The sequence below is a fragment of the Jaculus jaculus genome, chromosome 4 (genome assembly GCF_020740685.1).
Source record: "Jaculus jaculus isolate mJacJac1 chromosome 4, mJacJac1.mat.Y.cur, whole genome shotgun sequence".
In the NCBI taxonomy this organism is placed as follows: Eukaryota; Metazoa; Chordata; class Mammalia; order Rodentia; family Dipodidae; genus Jaculus; species Jaculus jaculus.
Window position 1 is genome coordinate 50,255,731 of NC_059105.1, and position 27,757 is coordinate 50,283,487.

General features: G+C 41.6%; 1 protein-coding gene across 1 annotated transcript; it reads right to left on the minus strand.

The window, feature by feature from the left end:
* Positions 1-216: 216 nt before the first annotated feature.
* On the minus strand, positions 217-27,246 carry Wdr75 (WD repeat domain 75). The gene is made up of 21 exons (XM_004660265.3): positions 27,107-27,246; positions 22,102-22,231; positions 21,064-21,129; positions 20,286-20,376; positions 17,658-17,782; positions 16,472-16,542; positions 15,499-15,618; positions 14,995-15,083; positions 11,276-11,434; positions 10,056-10,115; positions 9,846-9,961; positions 8,804-8,979; positions 7,303-7,460; positions 6,704-6,884; positions 5,133-5,227; positions 4,178-4,273; positions 3,386-3,555; positions 2,561-2,620; positions 1,315-1,461; positions 898-989; positions 217-523 (listed from the first exon to the last, which is right to left on the minus strand). Exons 1-21 carry the CDS (start codon positions 27,193-27,195, stop codon positions 319-321), a joined length of 2,496 nt encoding a protein of 831 aa, XP_004660322.1. The 5' UTR covers positions 27,196-27,246; the 3' UTR covers positions 217-318.
* Positions 27,247-27,757: the final 511 nt, after the last annotated feature.

Consider the following 27,757-nt stretch of genomic DNA (forward strand, 5'->3'; position numbering starts at 1 on the left):
TTACATGATTCATGGTAAAATCTGACATAAACAAACACACATCTATAAAGCTGAGGCAAACACAACTTCATGTTATTGGTTTTTAACATCATCAAAGCCTGGATGGGCCTGATAGGCCTAGTCACTTGGTAGGCTGAGGCAGGAGGATTACAAATTCAAAGCCAGACTGAGCTATACAGTGAGTTCAATGTCAGTTTAAGGAACATAAGACATCCCTGCAAAAGGCTTGTAAATATTTATTATTTTAAGAACAGAAATAACATTAAAAATATGTTTAATAGAAAATACAATGTGTAAGGCCCACCCCATGTTCATAGCCTAAAGATCAGCTATCCAGCTGTAGTCTACTTTCCTGAGCTTTCTCAGTTCTCTTTCTTCAGATTTTGACAACTGATGAATAATGTCTTCTCCCAAATCTGTGATTGCTGCATGCTGGGTCTCCTCAGCCAAGTCCTTTTCTTCATCTGAGTCATCACTGTTGATTTCTTCTTCCATATCTACATCATCAGGAATGCCTTCAGTGCTTTGACAATAAGAGAATCAAATGAAAATACCATTAAAATATTTGTAAATAACAAGTTTCTAACTTAAGATACTCATGTAGAAAGAAACATAATCATACAAAGAAAAGTAAAACCTCATGTTACTGAGTGCCCTTTAAAATAATAAAACATAACTTTCTGTTCTACATCAAATCCTAAAGCACATGGGCACACACACACAAAACATTTTAAAAGTTTTTTTAAAAAACAATTTTAAAGTTATTTTCAATAGATTTCACTTGATTTAAGAATCATGTGCCTGTAATTTCATTTTAAGGCTCAAAAGAAGAGAGATATAGAATCCAATACTGGCTAACATTTCCCAATTACAAGAAAAAATAACGAACAGTTCTACCTGTGAGTGCCGTGAGACAGCAGCAGCGAGTCTACAAACAGGGAGCACAGGAAAGAGGCAGATGGCAGCACATGGGCCGGGGTGTGAAGAAGCTAGAGAGAACAGAAAAGCAGGCGTCACTTCTGTCCCTTCAGTGTCTGAAGGACCCTTTATTGCAAATGCTAAGAGCAAACAAAAGCTGCTTTTCCCATACAAAGGGCGAACCAAGAAAGTGTACTTTTACACAAACCTTCTCACCTCTCTGTAGGTCCAGGACAAAACAATTTCAAACCAGGTTATTTTATTTAGTTTGGGATTCATGGTGTCTAGAATACCAAGGATGATTCAAATGGCACTTATAACGGACTGTGTAATGACTCTGGCTAAAGGCACGCTAATGAGACTAACTCACTCACATGGTTCCCCACTATTACTTACCTCATTAATTGCAGGTATGTTCTCTGTCAAGGGGAGCTGTACCCGTTCCTCCTTTAAAGTTTCATTTAAATGTTCCTTCTGCTGTTGCCTGTGCTTCCCCAGTATGAAATAAAATGGGGTTATCGGTAGACTTTCTTCTGCTAGCAGCTGTATGGATACATGACAAAGGAACATTATCTCAATAAAAGAGGAGGACCTTCTTTAACTCATCAATAAGTACTACTGACTTATAAAATATACAGGATGGAAACTTAGAAATCACTTAGTATGATCCTCTCCTTGTATAGTCCAAACAACTAAGGCCTTGTATCCCACTCACTTTTAAGGGAAAGTTAACAGCACAGTCACAGAGACACCAGACTGGACTGGAGAGACCCACAGGCTCTTGGAGAAAATGCTTTGACTTGAAAGACTACCTATGTGTCTGAAACTAATGAAAGATAAGTTACTTAAATAAAGTATGGGGCTAAACTAGGTAGGAAAAATCTAAGCAAATGAAAAAATGAAGGCAATCATTATTAACTTCAGAAAAAAGTAATCGGCGACTAAAGCCAAAACAGCATGTGGACTACATGGCTACTTATTATATTCATCTGTTAGGATACCAGTATATGGATGACACGGCTATGCGTTACACTCACCTGTGACGACAACACACACTGGCCTGAGCAACTCCACAGCCAGGTACGCTGGGACGACCAGTGCAGACGGGGAAGTGTGTGCTATGTGTGTGTGGGGTGGAGAGGTATGAAAGAGCTTAAATTTCAGCTTATGAGCTTCAACAGATTAGAAAACAGATAACTAAATAGGAAAAATTCAGTATGAGAAATATAAACATGCTTCTTAAGATATGACATTAAAAAATATCCATAGTTGGTTGTTTTCAGAACTCTGCAGATGCTAGAATCCAAATATGCTTGCAGGAGTTGGATGGAATACTATTAAGTATGTGTAACCTAAGTGCATCCTCCCATAGATGTTTTCATGCTTAGTTTCTCTTTCCCTGAATACTTCTGATCTATACTTGGTTATTCCACAGACGTGGATATGGAAGGAAGGTCAACTCTTTAAAACCTATGTATGTATTGCTGATATAACTTCACAATAGACATCAGTCTATAAGTAAGTATATGTAAAATTCAATCTTATAGCCAAGTAAGATGTTTTGTATTTTTCATGGCCAAATTTGAAAAGGTAACTGTCTTCTCAGAGGTAGTGCAGCACACACTATGACGCTGGGCCGTACCTGCTTGCTTGTTGGTGTGAGCTTCTCTTCTGGAGACTTTGTACTGAATGTCAATAAACTCTGAAAAGACATATCAATTAATGATGCAAACATACACTGTAGAGTACTAATTGAATCAAATGATAGTGTTAAAAATGATGTCAATGTTTGAAGTTTGCAATATCTATGTATCTATCAATCATCTTATCTGCTTATAGGAAATAAATGACCTAAACTTAATAATTCCTGTGAGCTATAAGATTGTGTTGAGAGGTATGTAAGAATTCATATTGAAATAAACTCAATTGCTAGCTCAAATTCAAGGCACCAATTTCTTCAATTAAAAAAAAAATCAAAGTCAAATCCTAAAAATTTAAAATAAACCTGCTAATAAATAAAATTTATAGAATTCTTACCGTCTTCTGCTATTCTTGTGTCACAAAGTTAATACAGACCTCACAAGTAGAGGGTTGGGCTGGGGAGATGGCTCAGTGGTTAAAGGTGTTTGCTTGCAAAGCCTGCTGCCCCAGGTTCAATTCCCCAGTACCCACATAAAGGCCGATGCACAAAGTGGCACATGCATGTGGAGTTCATTTGCAGAGAGGCTAGAGGCCCTATCATACCTATTCTCACTTTACTTGCAAATAAATAATAAAAAAGGTATAGGGTAAAGTATGCTAATATACTTACAAATGGTTACAAAGGGCACATTTAGCCATTTCTTTTGAGAAACACATGTTTAATGGAAGTATTCCACCTCGAAACAAACTCCGACTGATAGTCCTAGGCTATTACTCTCTACAATTACATGTACAAAGTGGCCACCTGTTTTTGAAAGAAGATTACCTGTGATTTTGTTAGGAAGTAAAACTGAGACCTGTTCAGCCACTGGTGTGCTTCTGAGGTGAAAGATTCAGGGACGTCTCGGGGAACAAACACTCCCCACTGGACTTCCTCTCTGCAGATACTCTTTTGAATGTACAATGGTCTTGGCTCACTAGGCTTAAATACAAATACTGCAGGGGAAAAACAAATAGATGATGACACTCTGCCTACAAAGGTTAGTGCTAGCCTGAGAGACCCCATTCATGCTGGGGCTTACTCCATGGAGTAAATGGTTCTGCTCAGGACTGGGTTATGTATTTGGATTCAATACTCCTACTAGTGCCTACTCTGCACCAAGCAGGTTAGGAATGAGGATGAAGAACCTCAGGGCAAAGGAAGATTTCTGTTCTCTATATAGACCAGAGGAAAATGCAGAAGACCAAAAAAAAGAAAAAAAAAAAAAAAGGGGGGGGACCCTTAAGCACTTAAAGCATCAGAAAAGAGATGCAGGCAGGCATTGTTTCAAAGCCATAGAGAAAGCCCATGTAAAGCTTATAAGGGTTGGAAATGTATCAAAGGTGAAATCATTACCGAGTTTTGAACACTGAGTAGGAATTGTCTGTGGAAAGATAAGGAGTGAGCTTTCCTAGAATGAAGTATGAACACATACACGGTAAGGTGTTGGGCAAGAAAGGGCGGGGCCTCAGATAAAGTAGCTTCTCTGACTCATGGGCAAGTTGGCTTTAAATTATATTAAAAAGATAACTGATGTACCAGGTTTCTTTTTACTACTAAAGTGTAGTTTGTACTCACAGTCTGCACCCACTGGAGACTGAGACACTGCAGCGATATGCTCTGAAGTAGGATCAGGCTCCAGAACGCTAACCATAAATTTTGCACTCCATTCCACTGCAGGGAAAACACGGTTCACGTCTAAGGCGTTTTGTCTAGAGCTCTTTAAAGCCTGTTACACACAATAGACATTCTTCACCTTTACTGCAACAATCAACTGTTATTGTCAGGTGGAAGGAGTGTATGCTCCAGGTAACTGTGCACAAACAGAACTCCGAAGGGAGCAGCAGGAAGCAGGAAAACACAACGGACTTCAGTTCTACTTGCACACACTGAGAAAGTCAGGCTCATTCAAGCTTATGACTGGTGCTTTGTTGTTATAGTAAGTTTGGGTGCCATGTCTGTAGAGTCACCATAGACAATACCAGACACTTTCATTAGTAAATAACTGTATCTTCCATAGACTTTAACTGACTAAAATACACTGAAGTTACTTTTTATTTATCTTTTCTGAGGTCTCAGTGTAGCCCAAGCTGACCTGGAACTTGCTGCGTAACCCAGGCTGGCATCAGACTCCTGATGACCCTCCTCCTACCTCAGCTACCCAAGGGCTAAGATTAAAAGTACGAGTTACCACGTCTGGCTAGAGTCACATTTTCTTAGGGGCAGACTACATTTAAATCGTATACTGTCAAGGGTCATGCAAGTTAACATACATTACAAATTCACAGAATTATTCTGTAAATTGTTGAACATGAAGGACAACAGAAAATCTCACACCCTGAAGACAGCAGAAAAAGGCAAAAATAATAGAATCTATTAGCAGCCCACATCCATCCAAATTTTGGTGGTATGTCAAAAAATTATGCATTTTCTGAGTATAGACATGAAAAGATTATTCTTAAATCATATAATGTCGAAGTTTAAAGCAACTTCCTATATATGGTTTGTCACACCACAGAACAAAGTAGCTTACATGAACAACTGAGCAGGTTCCAACAGCAGAGAATGCCTTGTTCTGTAGTGCCAAGGAGATACTTAGAACACGTCAACTTCCCAAAGCACAGGTGCCTAGGTCAAAACCACGACAAACTTAGCAGCGGGGCTGGCAGCCAGTCCAGCACACCCAGTTACACTGCACACTCACAGCCACTGCACATCTGTGCATGCAGTACAGTGTTCATTTCTAATTATACTGAAAAATTCAGAGTACCAAGACATATAGAAGGGGCTTTTATTTTTATTAATATTTTTTGGGAAAATAGACATAGTTTAATGATTAATTCTCTAATATATTGTGTAGTATAACCATTCCATAACAGAGAAAGATATATAAATATACAGAAGTTACTTAACAAAAATCTTAGTTTGGATCTAGGGAGATGGCCAAGCAGGTAAGAACACTAACTGTGTGTCTGAAAGCATGAGAGCCTGAGAAGACCCGAGTTCTATCCTTAGCACACATGTAAAAATGTGGCTGTGGCCACACATGCCTGTAACCCTGGCCCTGTGTGTGTGGTAGGGGTAGAGACAGGAGAGCCACTGAGGCTTGCTTAGCCTGTGTGACTAGCCCCGGCAGCTCTAGGGTCAGTGAGCCTCCACCTCAAGGACACAATGCAGAAGAGTGACAGGGAAGCAGGCATCCGATGGTCCCTGTGGCCTCTGTGCACAGGGTAAGTCCGCCTCCTCACTCACATTTATACCTGGTATACAGTAATACGCGTTCTCTACACAACACACATAACCAACCTCCCCAAAAACCTTTCCCAAACACCCTTATTTTCTACCTTTTACCTACCAAAGGAAAATTTGCCATTTTAATTTTAAAGAAAACTAAATATTGAGAATTAAAAACAATTCTATTAGGGCTGCAAGTGGGTTCAGGGGATAAAGTACTTGCCATACAAGCATGAGGACCTGAGCTCAGATCCAGAGCTAGGGAGGCAGAGACAGGTGGATCCCAAGGGCCTGCTGGCTAACTAGTCTAGCTGGAAAGGTGAATTCCAGGTTCATAGCAATGGAGGAGGATAACCAGTGCCAACCTCTGGCCACATGTATGAGTACTTACACACATGTATGAACATGAACAGCCACATACATGTCTACCAAACACATAACATATGCAAAAGAGAAATAAGTGATTCTATTAGTCACATGTCATTCAGAAGTACACTGAAAGACAGTGCTTTCCCCATGTCTTCTCAAGTACCAATGAAGTCTGAATATCACACAGTGTGTCTGGGAATACACACAAAATGAGCACGTGAGGTTCTAGCAGGCGTACAGACAGCTTCTACGGCACATGCACACAGGTATTACTGCAGAACAAAGCTCTCACAGCAAGGAGTCAATGTTAATCATGGTTTTAGAAATATGGACACAAAGTTTTCAGTTACTCAGAATTTTAGTTTTTCAACATTTTGATTTGCTTCCTGCCCACCTCCCTAACCATACTGGGGGAAGAATAATTTTTAAGTTTAAAGACTTACTTAGATTAAACCAATTTAAAAAACCCTCAGGTATATACTACCCAAATAATTTACCTACTTTATTTTTCCAGCTCTTTGGCAAAACGTACACCTAAGTTCCCATGTTTCTGAATCCCACACTGTAACGGTCTCCTCAAAACTGACTGCAAGTAAAGAGCCATCTTCTGAGAAGCAGCAGTTGGTTGCCTGAAACTTGTGGTAACTACCTACAAAATCACACGTCCAGCCAACAGCTTTTCCTGTGGAAATATAAGCCACAACAAAAATGATATAAATACTGAAGAACATTATAGGAATGTAAAGAGATAGCAAAAACAAAAACCTGGTCCCCAAAACTTCCTGTTAGATGTGCTACTACTGACTGATTTGACATTTATGTCCCTTCCTGGATCTTGATCTCCCTCTAGTGGAGCAGAGAGGAAGAACTAGTGGCAAAGCCCCTCTCATACATAGCACACTAAATCAAGATTATCATTCACCGTCTAAAAGCAGATTCCAGGGAAAAGGTATATGAAAATGTAATTAAAAAAAAAATATTAAACAATAGCCTACAGAATTTAACGAGATAAGAAAACACCATCCTGCCAAAAGTCATGAGATCAGTGTATCAATCTTAAAACTGTGCATCTTGTTAACACAATATATTCCACAACTTACTGTAGATATCAGAATCATCTGTTAATATCCACACTTTGAAGCGACCATCTTTGCTAGCTGTGACCAAGGTGGGGTTTTCTGCCTTTTCTGCATTACAGAAACAGAGAGCTGTGATGTGGTCATCATGTGGCATGGCAATCTTTGTGTTAAGAACAAACCTAGTAGAAAGAACACCACAAATTCATTCTTACATCACATAATCTTGCTGTACTGCTACTAAGTCTTTTGATGCATCACACCTCTCGCAATACCATCTTTCAAATGGAAGATTTTCTCTCATCTAGAATGGCAAGTGATTGCAGGATTTTGCTTTACCAGTCCCAGGACACAAAGTCCTAACTTATCACCTGTGTGATATCTACTGAGATTATGTAAAGTAGCCAACTGCCTGGTACAAAATAGCATCTATGTGCACCAACCTGAAATAATTCTGTTGTGTTATACAGTGTACAAAACAGAACAAGATGCTACTTCACAAAACAGTTTGGCATGTGTTTATTCAAATGCCACTTTTTGCAACAAAAAAAAATTAGCATGAGAAATCAATCAGTTAAAAATCTACTGTACTAGATTATACAGGACTTTGATCTACTTCTAAAGACAAAAAAAAAAAAAAAAAAGGAATGACTGTGAATGTCTCTACTTGTAGTAAGAAAATATGGAATCAAAGCTATCTACTCAAACTGCTCTGGTCACTGCCTACTGCCAGGTTCCCAGCTCCAGAGAGCCATCCTGTGAATGCGACACATGTGAGCAGTGTCTTTAAGGGCACCAGGGCAGCCTTCAGAGCACCATGAATAAAGAGAAAGAGCACAGGCACAAGAAAGATGCCTATGGACAAACGCCTCAATCTGTGCCTGCTTTCTCATCTGTGAAACGCAGAGCAGACTTAAAATACACTGTTCTTTAGAAACGTATCAAGACAACTGGAAGAAAAGCACAAAGCCTAGGTTATGACACACATACTTACACTCCTCCCACTTTCCCAACAGTACTGTGAGGTTAGTGGAACAAGGGAAACTCTGGATTCTAATTCTGGACCTGGACTAGAACTGGGTATTATGGCCTCGGGGATCTAGGTTTCTTATGTCTCATTCTTGATGCAATGAGATGGCATGACCTGCTTTCTTCAACCAAAAAGCTTAAAATGCTTTATTAGAATAACCCTTTCCACTGCATGCAGCATGACAGAAGTCACCAGTGGAGATAAACAACAGTGGACACTGCAAGTCTTAAATTTGACCAGCCAGGCCAAATGAGCCAACAGGTGCAATAGTGGCATATCTGTAATGTGGGACACCAACTACTCTCATTGGACTGGAGGTCTGCTCCATGGGAGGGAATAAATCCTGATACTGAAAACCTTTTGTCTATAATTGTGGGCATTGTCAGTAAAAATTAAAATTTCATTTTCTACTTGTATCAGAACAAAACATCTAAAAGACCAAGTTGTAGCCATAGTGCAGGAAGTACACGAGAGGATATGGACAGAAAGTATTACCCTTGTGTTTTCTTATTATAGTTCCACAGCTTCATTTGCAATTCAAGCTCAGATTCCCTTTCTTTCCGCTGTTCCACTGTTGCTAGCCATTTCCCAGAGCAGTTAAAGGCAGCCTTGGCTAGTTCAATTTGGATCAGACCAGTGTCATTGATGTATTCTTGCTGTATAATATCTAACTGGTAGGGTTGGAAAATCCAAAATGTTTATCATTAGAAATTGCAGAACAGAAGTAAACTTACAATCTTTAAAGAGTAAAAACATCAAACAAGGCAATCAAGGATCTAGTTAGGCCAGTATTTTATTTATGATCTTTAAGCCCCATTTCTTCGACAATGTAATAAAAAAAAAAGATGCTACTGTCAGTTGAGAATTTCCTCATTTGAAAAGCTCCAGATCCCAAGTATATCAGATTCTTTTTGAATTTTGTAATGTGCGAGTATTCATGAAATATTTTGTGAATGGGGCCCAATTCTAGACACAAAATTCATTTGTTTTATGAACATCTAATCCATATACCCCAAAGATTACTTCTAGTCTTTCAGCACACCGTGACTGTGCTGGGTGAGGAATGAAGTTACCACTTGTGCTGCCATGTCACTCAACATGTTCAGATCTGGGAGCATCTGGCACCTCGGAATGTGAGATTTGGGATATTGAACTTGTTTTAAGTGTACTAAGAGTCCATTTACAAGATGTGGGGGTTCCTTTTATTGAGGGGTTTAAAGGATATGGAAAGAAAGATAAGTGTTACAGTTACTGTGATAGGAATCTGCAGAGAGCACCAGGAGGTAGAAGAAAAAAAGGAAAGACTGTATGTTTCAGGATTATAGGAAGTTTTCCACTCTAATCTATACTGAAATTCACTTCAGCATATGAAAATGGGTGTTTCACCACAAAGCAGATGAAGATTTGCACTATCAACCACATGTGCTGCTTGTAATACTCAAGTATAGGATCAAATACCAAATAGACCATGTGACCCCAATAGTACTGCAAAGAGCTTTCATTAGTTTCAAGGCTAGTGAATGGGTCACAATCTTACATTATATAACTGTTTATCACTCTGGAGAGAATAAAACTGTAGATGACCAGGTTTTCCATTCAAAACTAAAGCCTTGGTTCTTGGGTCAACCATCAAACCAGTAGATATACTTCTATCTGCAAAAGAAGTGAGAAGCAAATGAATGGCTGAAGGCACAGAAGCAGTCACCCTTAAGATGCAGGGTCCCAAATCCACTGTATGCTGCCATACCTTTCACTAGGCCTTGAATCACTGCAGATGTCTCCAGGTTTCGGTGAATAACCATTATTTCTGTGGGTTAAAAAAAGGACAAGGTGACAAAGTCAACAGAATTTTTATGTCACTTGGAAATGTGGCAGAATGCCCAACAGTTAAGTTCTGACTTATGAAAAGATTAGGACTAGCTGGATGTAGTGGCGCATGCCTTTAATTCCAGCACTCAGGAGGCAGAGGTAGGAGCATCACCTTGAGTTTGAGGCCACCCTGAGACTACACAGTGAATTCCAGGTTAGCCTGAGTTAAAGCGAGATCCTACTGTGAAAAACAACAACAACAACAACAAAAGATTAGAACTACATTTTGTAATTTGGCAGAAGAATTAAGGATTGGGATGGGAGCTTTTCTGCTGTCTTTATGTTTTACACTGTACTTATGAATAATTAAATGCTAATTCAAAACTATGGATTTTCAAGAGTATATATGAAAGTCAGTTTAACTCTGCAGTCACACCATGAGTGGACCTTATAGTTTCCTCCTGCTGTGAAGGGAAAGGCACCAGTAGGCCACTGGACTTCAAAAAAGACCCTGATCCAGGCTAAGGTGAAACAGGAAAGAGCAGTGAGGGAAAAACACCAACTGTCTCTATTTCTGTCAGATGCCCCAGAACTCCACTCAGATAGTGCTTGCAAAGAATCTCACCGGATTTTTTTTTTTTTAATGTTTTTTGAGGTAGAGTCTCACTCTAGCTCAGGCTGACCTGGAATTCACTATGTAGTCTCAGGGTGGCCTCGAACTCACGGCGATCCTCCTACCTCTGCCTCCTGATTGCTGAGATTAAAGGCGTATGCCACCATGCCCGGCTCCTCACCGGATTTTTTTTTTTAATTTTTTTATTTTATTTATTTGAGAGCAACAGACACAGAGAGAAAGACAGATAGAGGGAGAGAGAGAGAATGGGTGCGCCAGGGCTTCCAGCCTCTGCAAACGAACTCCAGACGCATGCGCCCCCTTGTGCATCTGGCTAACATGGGACCTGGGGAACCGAGCCTCGAACCGGGGTCCTTAGGCTTCACAGGCAAGCGCTTAACCGCTAAGCCATCTCTCCAGCCCTCCTCACCGGATTTTTAAGATGCCATTATTTATAAAAAAAACAAAGCCCACTCCTGTAGAAGCTGGCTGCTTTAGGGAAATATACAAATTACATTTCCTTATAATAAGAAATTCAGACTTACTGTTGTCAGAATGAGAAGTGCAGAACAGATCTCCTGCAGGTGAGACAGAGATATGCTCGATTGTAGATCCCAAACGTGGAAGAAACTCCTTATTCTTCTCTGTTGCATCGCGCCACTCTACAAGCACGCATTCCCGTCCACCACTCAGCAGACTGGTGCCTTTGCATCCACACAAATTTTCAAGGACAGAGTTTGGAAGGGGGGAATAGATATATTATCAGCACTTAATTTTTACTATCACAGCAAAATGAACTTCTTTAGAAACACACCAAGTTTAAAAGAAAACAAAAGCTAAAGTTCTATTTTATTTTTAATAAAGCTGTATAGATTTATACAGCATAATGTGATGTCTGCTCACATGTATACATTGTATAGTACTCAAATTGGGATACCTGGAATATATATCACCTCAAGCAATAATCTCTAGTCTATGATAAAACATTTCAAGTCTTCTCTTCTACTTTATTAATATGTACAGTCAACCTACAAGAGGAAACACTCAATACAGCAAAGAGGGAATTTACAGAGAAAGTATTTGTGAAATATACATCTGCAATCCATGATTGAAAAATATGCAAAAACCCTATAGACGTGCTTCAAAAGAAGATATGTCAAAGTGGCTGACAGGTACGAGAAAAATCCACATTTCCCATTATCAAGGATGTGAAAATCAAACACCCACAATTAGACAGTACCTCACCTAATTAGAATGGTTACTGTCAAAATGGCAAAAGAAAATATATATTCAGTTGTAGAGAAGGAGTCGGAAAAAACAAAAGAAGGAAAAAAAAAAAGAAAAAAAAAGAGAAGAGGGGGTCTTTATGCAGTGTTGATGAGTATAAACTTCAGGCACGGCCATTATGGAACAATACAACATGGAGGTGCCTCAAAGAACAGAGTCAGCAATCTCAGTCCTGCAGCGAGTACACTGAAGAACATACAATGCGTTAGGTGTGTCACCATCTCATGCTAGAATTAGGGTCAATGAAACATATGAACTAGCTGAGATCTGCTCAAAGAAGTCACCATGTTTCCTTTACTTAGATACCAGTTACTTTGGTAGGATTTAGTCATTTGAAGTCTACAGTATACAGTATTCTATGTTTACAGTTATTCCTTGTTCTGGTCTGGGCATAGGCCACAGAAGAGAAAGGAATGAAGAGGAAAGACAGAAGAAAGGAGCTTAGAGAAATCAGACACATATGCACATGAGAACAGCACACATGTGCACACACATACACCACACATAGTCATCATTGTTTTTGGAAAGCAACTGGAAAAGAAGATGGAGAAGATAAATATACAGCCCACGTTGTTCTTAAAGGCTAATTCTTTACTCTTTCTAGTCTTCACTCCTGCGTCCCAACAGTACTCCTGCAGGGCTACTCTTCAGTTAGGATGGACCTCCTACTTCCTGGGCTCTACTGAGCTAACTAAATGAACCTCAAGGACTGAGAGTATACGGCACCATCTAACGCATGTCTTGTCAGTCTCCAGGAAGGCTCACAGAAAGAAAAGTCTCTTTCTTGACCCTCATTTTCTTTAAACATTCTTTATGCCACATTGTGCATCTGGCTTTATGTGGGTACTGGGAAGTTGAACCCAGGCCATCTGCTTTGCAAACAAGCAACTTTAACCTGCTGGCTCTTATTTTTGCGGGACGCAATCTTCTCAAGCATGCTGTCACGATATGCTGACAAAATTCACAATTATTGTGAAGGTGCTAAAAGTAACCATGGGCAAAAACACACTTCCTGCAGAAAGAAATTTCTGTCTTATTTATTTGGGGGAGAGAGAGGGAGGAGAAATAGGTACACCAGGGCATCTAGTCAGTGAAACTCCAGATGCATGTGCCACCATGTCCATGTGGCTTATGTGGGTACTGGGGAATCAAACCTAGGTCCTTAGACTTTGTAGGCAAATACCTTAACTGCTAGGCCATCTCTCTCTCTTTTTTTTTCTCTTTCTCTCTCTCTCTCTCTTTTTTTTTTTTTGCTGTTGTTTAAAACAGGGTCTTACTCTTGTACCCCAGGCCTGCCTCAAACTCAGTGATCCCCCTATCTCACCATAACGGTTACACCAGGTAAAGATAGGATTTTTTTTCTTTTTCTTTTTTTTTCTTTTTTTTTTTGAGGTCAGGTCTCACTCTAGCCCAGGCTAACCTGGAATTCACTATGGAGTCTCAGGGTGGCCTCAAATTCATGGTGACCCTCCTACCTCTGCAAACCAAGTGCTGGGATTAAAGGCGTGTGCCACCATGCCCAGCTAAGACAGAATTTTCAAAGAGGTACAAAGACACTCAACTCATAGGACACAAAGGTCTGAATGTAAAAAAGGGAACACTGAATTGGACAAACATGAGCTCTGGAGATGAGGTGATGGGTAGGGATAGAATGCTTGCTGTGCAAGTATTAGCACCTGGGTTTGGAATCTCAGAACCCACCTAAAAGCTTAATGCTGACGCCAGCATCATTAATCCCAGCCCATCTAACAGGCGAGATGCAAGGTTGAAACGGGAGACTATTCTGGAAGCTCACAGGCCAGTTAGCCTGGCAAATAGAGCAGTAGACAAACGATGCTGCCTCAAACAAGGTGGAAGACTAGTACACGCCAGAGGTTATCTTCTGACCTCCACACGTGTGGTTGCATGCACGTGCCTGCATTCACATACACACATACATGCATATCAAAAAATTAGCAGGCTGAGCGTACTGGTGGTGCACGCCTTTGACCTCAGCACTTGGGAGGCAGAAGTAGGAGGATTGCCGTGAGTTCAAGGCCACCCTGAGACTTCACAGTGAATTCCAGGTCAGCCTGAGCTAGAGTGAAACCCTACCTTGAAAACCCCCCAAAAAGCAAGATAAAAACACGAGCTTTTAAATCACAATCCAAATCTCACTTATTACTAGCAATAGTTACCAACTACTTAGACTAGTTATACTTAAATGATGTATTTCACAGGACAAAAGACAGTAAAAGAATAGACAGAAACACTGACAGTTATTTGTACCTGATAAACTGCAACTAAGTTACAGACACCATAAACAATTAGCCATGTGGTCATCTATTTTTAAAAATTCAATAATTCAACACATCATCACTGAAGCAGATCTAAAATGAACCCAACATGGCTCAGAGTAATTTTGAGGAAGAGGGGTGGAAAGAAATGTCAGAGCCACACGCTGGGTCATGATATGCAGAGACATTTCCTCCTACCCATAACTGGGGGTTAACTCCACAATGCATGACCCATATATCTCAACAAAGAGGGGCCAAGAGGAGGGAGGAGGACTTGGAGGAGGCTAGCAATGGTACCAACTTGACTGTACTAACTGAATACAAAACTAAAAAAAAGTATTTATCATTAAAAAATTCAATAATTAATGTAGAATATAATTCATTATGCTGAGAGACTATTGCAAGTACACACTTTGGAACCTTGAAAGCTTCACACTATGACTGTATTGAACAAGGCCAACAAAAGAGCCATAAACAAGTACTTTACAATTTGTTTGACTCATGAGATTTTTTTTTTTGTGTGTTTTGCATCAGGGCCTCACTAAATGCCCTAGGCAGGCCATGAATTCACGGTGATTCTCCTGCCTCAGTCTCCTATGTACTGGAATCGTAGCCATGTGTAACGATGTTTCACAGATCATAAAATGCTACAAATTAAAAACACTTGATTCATATAGTTTAAGCACTGAAGTGGTACATACCAGTGACTGAAAAAGCTAAATCCATGACCATATCATGGTGCCAATGTAAGCATGTGTACGTGTACTTCCTCTCATCGTCAAAGTTCCTCCTGGAAAACATCATTCTTTACTGGACCTCAAGTTTAAGTAGAATGTGCAAATTTAACAAATTATAGTATTAAGTTTTCTGGTATAAATGTGCACAAAATAATTTTTGTTTTTAACCAGTCATTTCTATAGTGTTATTATGGTAGATAGCCTACTCAATATTGTCACCTTCCTTTTCAGTTGAGGGAGCATGGAATGCTTCCTCCTAACAAGGCCACGGTCAGGAGCCCGGAACTAGTGATGCAGGAAATGAAGACCAGATTATCAAAGAATGCAAGGAGTCAGCAAAGCCCAGTGCTCAGTGCCAGCAGTGCCTCGCAGCACATTCCTTCCTTCTGGACCCACAAACAAACCATGCTCTGCAGGACCAATGTGAAACCATTTAAGTGACCAACAGGTTTTCATGAGTTAACTGACCAAAGCCGGATTTTGCCATCCATGTGACCAGAAGCAATGCAGTCTTCTTTTGGGTGGCATGCTACACATGTAAACGTGTTCTTAGAACGTTTCTTAGTTTTTGTTGATGGTAAAGTAAACCTAGAAGAAAAATTTTCCCTTAATCATGAATCAAGAATGCTTGAGAATATACAGCCTAAGTTTCATGTGACCAATATCCTACCAAAACCACTTGTTGATGGAAGCCCCTGACAAACAATGAATGGAAAGGCAGTTCTGCTAATAGATATTTGGTCTGGGTACAACTTGTTCAAATTTTTCACTGAATCCAAATTTCAGTGTTGAGGTATGGACATGTTGACTAAGTTGTATCTACAAATGGTTGATGTATCTAAAGGGACAAATTCAAGGCATACAGTCATGGCTACAGTATCCGTTTGTTTCCTATTCTTAGGCTGTATATTTGCCAGTCTTAGGGCTCTAAAGAAGCCAGGATCCTTATTACACACCAAACCAAACCAATGTCCACCTGAGAAGGGTAAGTAGAAGAGGACAGGGTCCATGAGCAGTGCAATGCTTGCACCAACTTCCGGCAACATGTCATCTTATTCTTCCTTAAAACCTTATCGGGCAGGGATTATCTCCACCTTAATCATTAATTTGAAATACAAGGGAACACAAGGGGACTAAATATGACACATTTTAAGCCCTATGGTCCCAATGTTTCCTATTCATTGTAACAGCCCTACAATGGTAATGAGAAAATGAGAATCACCTGGCTAAGTCTTCTATTGCATCCATATTGATACCAAATTATGTATGAGTGTGTAACGTATGGGGGCTTTGGCTAGAAAGCCTTCCTAGATTGTTATATTAATGATTCCTCCCTTCTTTGCCCATTCAAAACTATGTCTATACCTAGTAGAACAGTTATGCATCAAATTGTAGCTAGCGGTTGAGTAAGGGAAAAAAGCTAACAAAAAGGAATTCTTACTTTGATGTTGTTTTCTTTTTGAAAAAATAAACAGACAAATAGAAGTCCCGCACTGCAGCAACATACTCTCCCTGGAGATTAAGAGAACATAATGATGAGTAGCCCACGTTCTTTAAGATGCCTACTGTAAAATATGATGTTGTACTGACCACTGAAAGGATAAACTTTGAAAAGTGAAGACATGTAGCCCTGAATCCTCAAACTAGATTCTCTAGCTTTAAGTCTAATGATTTAAATTTCCCCCACTAGGCACACTTTCAGCAACGTGCAGTGTTAGACATATGTGTAAATGTTTACATAACTGCCACCAGAATCAAGATGGGACACATTCCCCCATTCATTACTCTTTCTCCAATTTATCATGCCCCACCATCAATGTTCATTTCTATCATCATCGCTTCTTTCCTTTTTTGGACTTTTTGAGGCAGGGAGCCTCACACTCTAGCCCAGTCTGGCCATGAACTCAGAGATTCTCTTACCTCAGCCTTGCATGTATTGGGATTCAAGGCACACACCACCATGGCCAATAATCATTACGAATTTCTGTCTTGTCCTGGAACTCTTGTTCACAGGGGCCCCTCCCCGAAATTCACTTGTGCTCTGACATGTATTGTTACTTCCTTTTTATTATAGAGTCACACCGTGTTAACAAATATAGATCACAATTTTGGTTTCTGGCCAATGAATATCTGAGTTGTTTACATTTTGGAGTGGTGAAGAACCATCATTCTACTACATGTCTTTTTGAGGTCATGTTCTTGTCTCTGCCTGGGTAGAGGTATTAACTGTGCTCCATATTCTGCCACCAGGGGTAGTTCTCGTGGAGGTGAAGTGGAATTGCACTGTGGTTGTAACTAAAGACTAATGATACTGAAGAATTGTAATACTGACACTAGTGGGGAAGACTTTTCTTTCCTCATTGTTATGCAACATACAAAGTTCCTATGATGATGACCTGCCAATTATACATGGAAAAACCATGTTTTCAAAGGACAAACAGCCTAAAATGAAGTAGTTAGAGGTCATTTTCATATGGAACATGTAAAGAAATACAGCTCAAACACTGTTATACAGGCTAAAGTAATATTACAGACTTCTTAGTTATTAACAATAATACAGTGATCCAATGCAATATAAAATGTTGAAGATTTTATGTATGAAACAGAAACTAAAGAAACAAACTTACCTCACTCCCAAAGGCAATGCACTTCGGTGACTGGTTTATGTAATCCAAAACAAAGGAGACTTCTTTAGCTTGTACCTCCTGGCTTGATGATTTGGGCAGTTTCACTGAAACCAGCTGAAATACATCTGGCCAAAGGAAGCCACAATCTTATAAAGTTTCTCTAAATAAAATGACTACATGCTTTTAGTCATACAAAACTGTTAAGCAATGCTGTAGAATGCAAAGATTATAACTATACGTTATAAGCTGAGGTTTATAACGAAATCAAAGGCTAAGGACATGGATGAGTTGATAAAAAGTGCTTTTCTAGCAAACACAAGAACCCAGGTGTTATGGTGTGTGTGTAATCCCAGTGGCAGAGAGCAGGGTCAGGTGGATACATGGGGCCGAGCAGTGTAGCCTAACCAATGAGGTCCTGTCTCAATAAAAGGGAGGCATAGTGCCAGGATGGGATACTTTCTAGTGAGTTATTGGTCAGGGAGGTTCCCAAGCAGCCCCCCCCAACAATACAGATATTACCAATATTCTTGGTTGTCTACCAGAACTAGATGGCAAGACATTATTGCTGAAGACACTACACACTTCACTTGTAAGGCACTAGTAAGTCAAGCTGGAAACTCCCTGCTGATTAGCCGTCAGTGTTGGAACATGCTATTCCGTCAGCTGTGGTAGAAAAGTCATTGGTGCCCTTAACGGACTCCATGAGCTGCAGAACTGGCCAGCCAGGCAATATGTGTTCACTGGTGCAATGGAGGCTTGTCTATTATACATGTGACCAACTACTCTCTGATTTGATTTTAGGCCTGTCCATGGGAGGGAATTCATGGCTGGTACTGAAAACCCAGTCAAAACCCCTAGAAGGGAAGCTACTACTGTTGCTGGACTAAATAGGTATGTTGTACACAACAAACCACACCCCAGCTATTTATGGTTACACACATACATTAGTGCTGCTTTCACTTTTGGGTACAGAAACCTTTCTTTTCAGGTGGCAGTGACTACTGGAGAGACTCAAAAACTCATTAATGAACAAAGAACCAACAGCTGAGTGCTCATCAGTACATGTGACATTCCATAACACCCTTCAAAGCTCAGGGAACACTGCAGAAGAAATGGTGGAAAGAATGAGAGTGTCAAAGCATGGGAAGGGGTGCACTGGAATGCTGTCTTCCAGACACAAAGTGGCAGTTGCATTCATGAGCTGAGAGCAGCTGTCCTTACCTGCAATCAACATACTGTCATGGATGACAGAGGAAGGGAGAAAAAGACGTATCAAAACAGAAGCAGAGAGCATTCTTGAAAATGACTTTCACATGCATGTGCACTCATACTCACGCACCTACACACATATCAACAGGGAACCACAATATCAACCCTATATTGGTGAGCTGAGCATCCAAAAGCAAATGCAGTGTCAAAGGAACAATATTTAAGCGACAGTTCATTCAGTCAGATTACTATTTTTTTAGTATTTTCTTTTAAGAGAAAGGCAGAGAGAAAGGGCATGCCAGGACGTTCAGCTTCCTGTGAATAAACTCCAGATGTGTGCAATCCTTTATGTGCCCGTGCAACACTGTGTGCTTGCATCCCCGTGAGTCTGGCTACGTGGGATCTGGATATCTGGACATGAGTTCTTAGGCTTTGCAGGCAAGTGCCTTAACTGCCAAGCCATCTCTCCAGCCCACATTACTAGTTTTTATGTGTACACATGTGATGTGTGTGTACAGACATGAGTACAGAAGTCAGAGGACAGCCTTGGGGTATTGGTTCTTTCCTTCCACTTTGAAATGGACTCTCTTGCTTTTGCCACTAGAAAGGCAAGACTAGCTGGCCTATGAGCTCCATAATCCTCTCGAGATGGCTGTTTCCCACTGCCATGGGGACACCGGGATTCAAGAATGTGCACCACTTTATGCCTGGCTTCTTGTGGGTGCTGAGGATCTGACTCCAGTTGCAAGCTGGCAGAGTGAGTGCCCTTAACCACTGAGAATTCCCCAACCCCTCACATCACTAGTTACTAGTTCTTAGTGTTCCTCACCACTTGCCAGAATGATTCCAACCACACAGGCAGGCTCAGTAACCAGTTATAGGACAGTGATCCTTAAGACTGAGATTTCAAACCAGTAGGAAGACAAAATCTAGACTGGCTTTAAACTTTTGAGCCCTGAAGTTATGGCTGTGATAATCATTGCCTTACTGAATACCTCAGATAGGAAGCCCCCAAATCAATGCAATGATGATGAAAGCTACTTAAATGCCAACTCCCAAAATGGTTACCTACTGATTAAAACCACAGTGTTAACTTTAAAAAAAATTTTTTGATTTATTTATTTGAGAGTGACAGCGAGCGAGGGAGGGAGGGAGATAGAGAGAGAGAAAGGGAGGGAGGGAGAATATGGGCATGCCAGGGCCTCCAGCCACTGCAAACGAACTCCAGACGCATGTGCCCCCTTGTGCATCTGGCTAATGTGGGTCCAGGGAAATCGAGCCTCAAACCTTAGGCTTCACAGGCATGTGCTTAACTGCTAAGTCATCTCTCCAGCCCAACAGTGTTAAATTTTGAGAAGCTGTGCAAAGTAAAGATTCATTCGATGACCTAAAACATACAATCAGTGCATCATACTATACCTGGTTCTTCTTTATTTGTTATCACATAAACAGAATCCTCAGCATGGGCAAAAGTAAAGAGGGTGTGAAGTTTATGTCCAACAATGAATGTCTGAAAGATATAATGAACAGTATTATATGCTGTCCGTTTCCCCTAAGAGAACACTAAGTTCAACAGGCAGGGGTTTGAAGGTGTGCTCACTTCCATATTCCCAACATGAACAGAACACTCGCTCTATGGTGGACAGTCAATATATACTTGACTCTAATGGTTACATAGTAATGTACTAAATGAATGTGTTATAATTTAAGTAATGTCTAAATTATACTTATTTTTTCCTACCATAAACAATGCTTTAAGAACTATACATACAAGACATTATTTCAATGGGAGTCTATAGGTGAGATCGCTGGATAAAAGTACTTTTTCTATTATTTATATATTCCTACACTTGGCCCCTGCCTTTCTCCCCGCTCCTCCTTCTTTCTTTGCAATGCTATGGATCAAATTCAGAGCCTCACACATGCTAGACACGTGCTCTATCACTAAGTTATATCCTCAGGGCCTATAGCACTTGAATTTTAAAAATATATTTGAATAATTTCTGGTAGCCAGTTGTTCTCAGTGTTTTTTTCTGTATGTGTTAGAAGCTTGAAGTTTTCATACAGTCGAAACTATTTTGTACAGGTGTGTGGGTTTCTTAACTTGTTCAGGTAGTCTCTTTGACGATTAGGTGCTACAGAAGAAAATACTACGCCCATGCCTTTTCACCTAAGGAAGATGCATCCACAAACATACCTTTATCAAAATGCCATCGAGATAGTCCCACAGTTTGATTGTGCCATCAAAGGAACAAGAATACAACTAAAAGGGTAAAAATGGCACAAAATTGATTAAAAATATAATTCCAAAGACAAAGAATGCTGATAGCAAAGGCATAATTTCTCTCACGTGCTAAATTCCTCTCTCACTCACAGTGCCTTAAAGGGGTGTAACTGTGATAGCACGCTGAATAAGCCCAGTCTAAAAATCTGAAATCCAAAGCTTTTTGAGCCCCAACATGCTCAAAAGGTTACCAAATTGGGAGCCTTTTGGGTTTTGGAGAAGAATCATCACCGTCACCACCACCACTACCCCCACAACAGAAAACTCTCAAATCTAAAGTATTTCCCAACAAGTATTTCAGGGAAGGGATACTTACTGAGATCTTATAACTTCAGCAAAAACAGTCAATCTAATCACAGCACTCTCAAAATCTTAGAGGAGGAGTTAACTTTCTATACTGAAGCAGGATATGGTGAGGTACTCAGTTATGCAAAGCACTCAAGAATTTGCTTCAGCTCATCCCAAAGCTCTGTTCTTTTTTATTAGCTTCACAGCTGTCATTTTATATGAACATTCAACAGTTTATTTACTGCTTAGATTTTAGGAGCTCACACAATGTCCTTCTTGTGTGGCAACTACCAAGAACCCTGTGTTTAAATGGTCCCCAGAATGCACTATGGGTTGTGCAGTTCTCAGCCGTGGCCCTCCTTCTATAACTAAGATAAATGAAAAACAGCCTGTACCAGTAAATCAACACATTTTCCCGATCATCTCTTGCAAACTGTCCCATGAAAATTTAACCTAAATATTTCTGTCAAGACCAGCATGGTGGTGCATGCCTATAATCCTAGTACTCAGGTGGTAGAGGCAGGAGTTCAAGGTTACCACTGGGTACAGAGTTAAGTTGGAGACCAGCCTGGGCTACATGAGACTCCGTCTCCCAAACAAAAAAAGTGTTACGGTTAACACCACCACCAATGCTAAGAAGTTCAATGATAAAGCGCATGGCACCTGCAGATGGTTGTTGGGATTCAGGTGGATGCCAGTCACCAGATTTCTGTGCCCTTGCAGGATGTGCACACACTCTTCTGTGGCGGTGCTGTATACCTTGATGAAGTCTCCAGAGACACAGAAGAGGTACCTGGGGAAGAAAGCCTCCTAAGTGTATTATGCTCCAGACATAGTACTGACTTTTCAGGTTCCCTTTGAAGGTAGTAACAAGCTTCCTTTCAAAATAGTTTGCGTACTGCATATTCAAATTTATATGCTATTTAATCCTACAGAGGCATTGAAGATGGAAATAATGAATGTTACAACAGCTTAACCACTGGCTGGCTCACCACACAGCTACAGACAGTGTATTCAATTACTGTCAGCTAGGACTCTTCAATGGGTGCAGCAGTGTCCTCACCCTTCGAAATGATCCACAGTTGAACGGGAACAGTTGGTGAAGCTCAGGCTCCTCTTATATGGCAAAATACAAAGGTTTGATGCATCCTTTTTTTTTTCCTGTTTTTTTCTCTTTTCCCCTCCATATCAATTTCCTCTGAACTGAAGCATTTCTTACAGCAGGTAGACTGTTAGGAAGTTCCATATAGAAACACAAGCTAGCTAAGACTCTGGAAGTAAATATGGCTCAGGAAGCTTGTAAGATCCACATGGCCTCTCCCCAAGGTTATAGAAGACCCACTTGGAGGAGGGATTGTCTGACTTTGCAAGAGGCCTCCAAGTCTGGCAGTGCTCCAGAGGCAGCTTCTGTGAGCCACGGATGCCAGGGTGGACTTTTTTCAGTGATGCAGCTGCCTTCAGGTCACCCACACTCCTGTAAGCAATTCCAGTGAACTCACTGGTTGACAAGTTGAACTGGTATAATCGTCATCTGCTCTATTGCTGGTGCCCTGTTTGAGGGTGAAGAGATGCTTATTCTTGCCCCTCCCAGGAAAAGTTAATGCAGAACTATTAAGGTGCTGGTTTTATTTGCTTCCTTCTGGAGCTGCAGTTTTCTCCCACCTAGCAGAATTAAATTACTAAATGACCTACAGGGATTTAGGGGAGCAATACTCGACTATCTGCACAATATAGTACCATATGACACACACATGAGTCAACTTTGTTCTGGGCCTATCATACTTCATACTTTTCTGACACTATGTAGAAGGGTCCCCTGCTAAACTATTATTCTCTGTGCTGCCAGAGCAACTTACACATGACTTCATCCTTAAGAGAAATGTGATGTTGACTGCTTTACTATTTCCCTATTTTGCCAAAATCTAGGATATTTGACTGTTCAAGATCTTGAAGTCAGAATGTACCTTATAACTGGCAGTGTCTTAAATGACCCATCAGCCAGGATATGTGGCTGTGTGAAACATACCTGAAAGAATTTTCTACTTCAGTTTTCTTGCCAAGCACAAACTACAATGTAAATACCTAATTACTCTGTAGCAAAATGTTTGTGGTAGCTTTCAGATAATCAAATCCCTACGCATTTGCTAAAATATCTGCTTCTCTATACAGACTACACACACACCCCCCGAAAAGATCCAACAGGGCTAGAGAGATGGCTTAGCCATTAAGGTGCTTGCCTATAAAGCCTAATGACTCATGTTCAAATGTCCAGGTCCCATGTAGCCAGATGCAGTGATGCAAGTAAGTAACACCACACATGCACACAAGGGGGTGCACAAGTTTGCAGTTCGCAGAGGCTAAGGACCTAGCCAACACCCATTCACTCTCTCTCTGACCCCCTCCCTCATCTCAAAGTAAATTTAAAAAAAATCCACCAAACTTTATTGCTGAATTTGAATTTCTATCTATGACTACATGTATCAACCTGGTTGTGTTACAGGTACTTTAAACTCAGCAGGACCAAATGTAAACTCTACTTCTTCCTATTAATTCAGTGTGTGAAATCACTGTAACACTGTCTCTTATGGGGGGGTGGGGGTGGGGGTGGAGAGATGGCTTAGCATTTAAGGCACTTGCCAGAAAAGCCAAAGTACTCAGGTAAAATTCCCCAGTACCCATGTAAAGCCAGCTGTACAATATAGTGTATACATCTGGAGTTCGTTTGCAGTGGCTAGAAACCCCGGTGCACCCATTCTCTCTCTCTCTCAGCTCCCTTCGCTCTCTGAAATAAATAAAATATCTTTTAAAAAACTGTCTCTTTTTGCCACCTTCAAGATGATTTAAGTTCAGAACCAACTCATACCTCGCTGAGACACCTGCTGGAGCCCTGCATAGCATATTAACCACTTAACTATGGTCTCCACTGTTTCCTGTGTCCTATGTTGCAATGACACTCATTGACATACAAGCTGCCTCCCCCCACTTCCCACTTTTCAAAAGTCAAGCTACTTTCTGCCTAAAATGAATCCCTCCAATACCAACAGAGAAGAAAATTCTTGCCCATGTTTCAGAATGTTCTGTTTCCTATCCAAGTCAAAGTTTGGACCATGTTAACTTCCTCTTCTATTCCATCTCTGTCCCTTGAATATACAGAGTCTCCCCATCTTTGATCTGTCATCGGTCCAACATACATTTCTCGTTTTATAGATTTTAGATTATTATTTTTGAAGAAACACACCCTGCACAACCATGTCCCTTTCCTAGAGTATTTAAAGCACAAGGCATTCTATTTGGTCTAAACAGCAACAAAGATCCAGAGGGAAGTTCCCTTCCCAGCTTCATTCCTAATGTGCGCTTAATATATCATTCTAACTATACCCATTGTTTCAACATAAATGTACTTATAAACTGGAATGGTGGCTCCAGCCTGTAGCCCCAGTTACTTTTGAGACCAAGGCAGGAGACTGCAAGTGGAAGGGCTGCCTAGATTAGAGTGAGTTCAAAGCCAGCATGGAAATTTAGTGAACCCTCAAAGGACAAAACAAAAGAAGAAACAGAGAGCTAGGACACAGTTCAGGGATAGAATACCTACCTAGTGTGCACAAGGACCTATGTTAAATCTCCAGTACCACAAACAAGCAAACCAGTAAAAGCAAAACAAAACCACATTTTACCTTCTACTGTGACCCCTCCCCAATTAGGGTGCCTTCCACCCACCACCCACATCCTCTAGTGAAAATCCATCCATCTCTCTAGGCCTGGCCTTAATATTAACTCCGTGAATTTCTCTGTCTCTCATACAATGAATTCATTTCTCCATAAAAGCACCCAAAGTGGACTGGAGAGATGGCTTAGTGGTTAAGGCACTTGACTGCAAAGCTTAAGGACTCCGGTTTGATAACCCAGTGACCACGTGAAGCCAGATGCACAAAGTGGTCCATGAATCTGGAATTCATTTGCAGTGGCTAGAGGCCATAGCACACTCATACTCTCTCTCCAAATAAATAAAACAAATTAATATTTTTTTAAAAAAAGCTTCCACAGTGTGTTAACACCTGCTAGTTTCCTACTCACCAGACTGTGAGTTTCTTGGGGCATGATTAGTTTCTCACTTATTTTATCACCTTAGCTAGTTTGTATGTAACAGTTGACAAATATTCACGCTTGATGAGTGAAATGTAGCACAACCTTCATTAATGAATAAGGTGTAAAAGAGCATACTGGTGGTGGAAGCTAGATAAATGGATACAAATCTCCCTCTGATCATAAGATAGCAACAAAACCCCCTTCACTTCATACAACCACAGGCAGGACACTGCGGGGAAAGCTAACTCCAGAAGACACAACCTCTACTCTTTTTTTTTTAAAATATTTTTTGTTCATTTTCTATTTACTTATTTGAGAGCGACAGACACAGGGAGAAAGACAGATAGAGGGAGAGAGAATGGGCGCGCCAGGGCTTCCAGCCTCTGCAAATGAACTCTAGACGCGTGCGCCCCCTTGTGCATCGGGCTAACGTGGGACCTGGGGAACCAAGCCTCGAACCAGGGTCCTTAGGCTTCACAGGCAAGCGCTTAACCGCTAGGCCATCTCTCCAGCCCCACAATCTCTACTCTTAAATACAGTGATTTATTTTATTTTATTTTTATTTATTTATTTAAGAGTGACAGACAGAGAGAAAGACAGATAGAGGGAGAGAGAGAGAGAATGGGCGAGCCAGGGCTTCCAGCCACTGCAAATGAACTCCAGACGCGTGCGTCCCCTTGTGCATCTGGCTAATGTGGGACCTGGGGAACCGAGCCTCGAACCGGGGTCCTTAGGCTTCACAGGCAAGCGCTTAACCGCTAAGCCATCTCTCCAGCCCTACAGTGATTTTTTTTTAATAAACATTTTTATTTATTTATTTGTGTTAGGAGAGAATGGTCATGCCACCTGAATTCCAGAAGTATGTGCCACTTTGTGCATCTGGCTTTATGTGAGTACTGGGGAATGGAACACAAGGATGCAGGCATTGCAGACAAGGGCTTTTAACTACTGAGCAATTTCCTCAGCCCCTACAGTGGATTTTTAAAACAACTGCCACTTTATCCTTATATACTTTGAAGGCTTATTATTACTGCATAGATGATACACCGTACCACTGAGGATGTCAGTAGTACAGTACGCATGCACTGGGCCATCAAATGCCAGCAACAGTTGTACGAGATTTATACATATTCCCATATTTAATTCTCCCCCAAACTACGGAGAGACAGATTATCTCCTAAAGAATCTCACATCAATTTTAATGCAAAGCTCCAAAAGAAGTTGCCAATGCGTTTTGTGGGGCAGGAAAAGGAGAATGGAGCATCATAAAGCACAAGATACTCGTCCGGGCACTGCAAGGGCCGAGTGGCACAAATCCGTGGATGCAGGCGCCGCAATGGGCACGTGGGTCCGCCCCTCCGTCTACCTGCCGCCAAACAGTCCTGGGCGGGGAGGGCAGAGCGGCCCGGCGGGGATCGCTCGCCAGCCCGGGATCCGCTCCTGCCCCGGTGCCCCAGGGTCTCCGGCAGGCGCCCGCTCTGCACGGCCCAGGCCTGCAGTCCCGCCGCGCCCGACGGCTCAGCCCCCGGCGCTCCGGGCACTCGCTCCCCGGGCCCGTCCACCCGGCGCGGCGCCCGCGCACCTGGAATCCGCAGAGAACGCCGCTCGCCTGAAGTTCAACGCGCTGCCGCCACAGTGAACCACGCGGACGCTCTCCTCTCCCTCTACCATCTTCGCGCAGCCGCAGGAACTACCAGACGCCCGCCGCGCCGGACTTCCTGCTCCGAGCCGGGGAAGTGGGACGTGCCTCCCAGCGCGCCGGCCCCGCCCACAGGCGACTCCGGGCCCGACGCTGTGGCGGCGACGGCGCCGGTGCCGCCATCTTTGATTTGGGCAACGCCATCCTAAGACTCCGGTAAAAAAAAAAAAAAATAACTAAACAACAAAGCGGACATGCAGACGATGAGATTGTATGACTACTCTGATATTCAGTACCGCGAGAGACGACTCTCTGCCCCGTCAATCTGACTAGACAGCTTCTGCCAGAAGGGGAAGACGAGCTCCACCACTCTCGCCCGCGGTCACGCCATCCGGGCTGGTGGAGCGACTGCGAGATGACGCCATCACCGGGCGCCCAGCGGTACCTCGGTTGCCTGGCAATTATCAATTGGGATCTTTGGTGAAAGGTTCCTCTTCAGCTGGGCGTGGTGGCGCTCGCCTTTAATCCCAGCGCTCTGGAGGTAGAAGGATTGCCAAGAGTTTGAGGCCACCCTGAGACTCCATAGTGAATTCC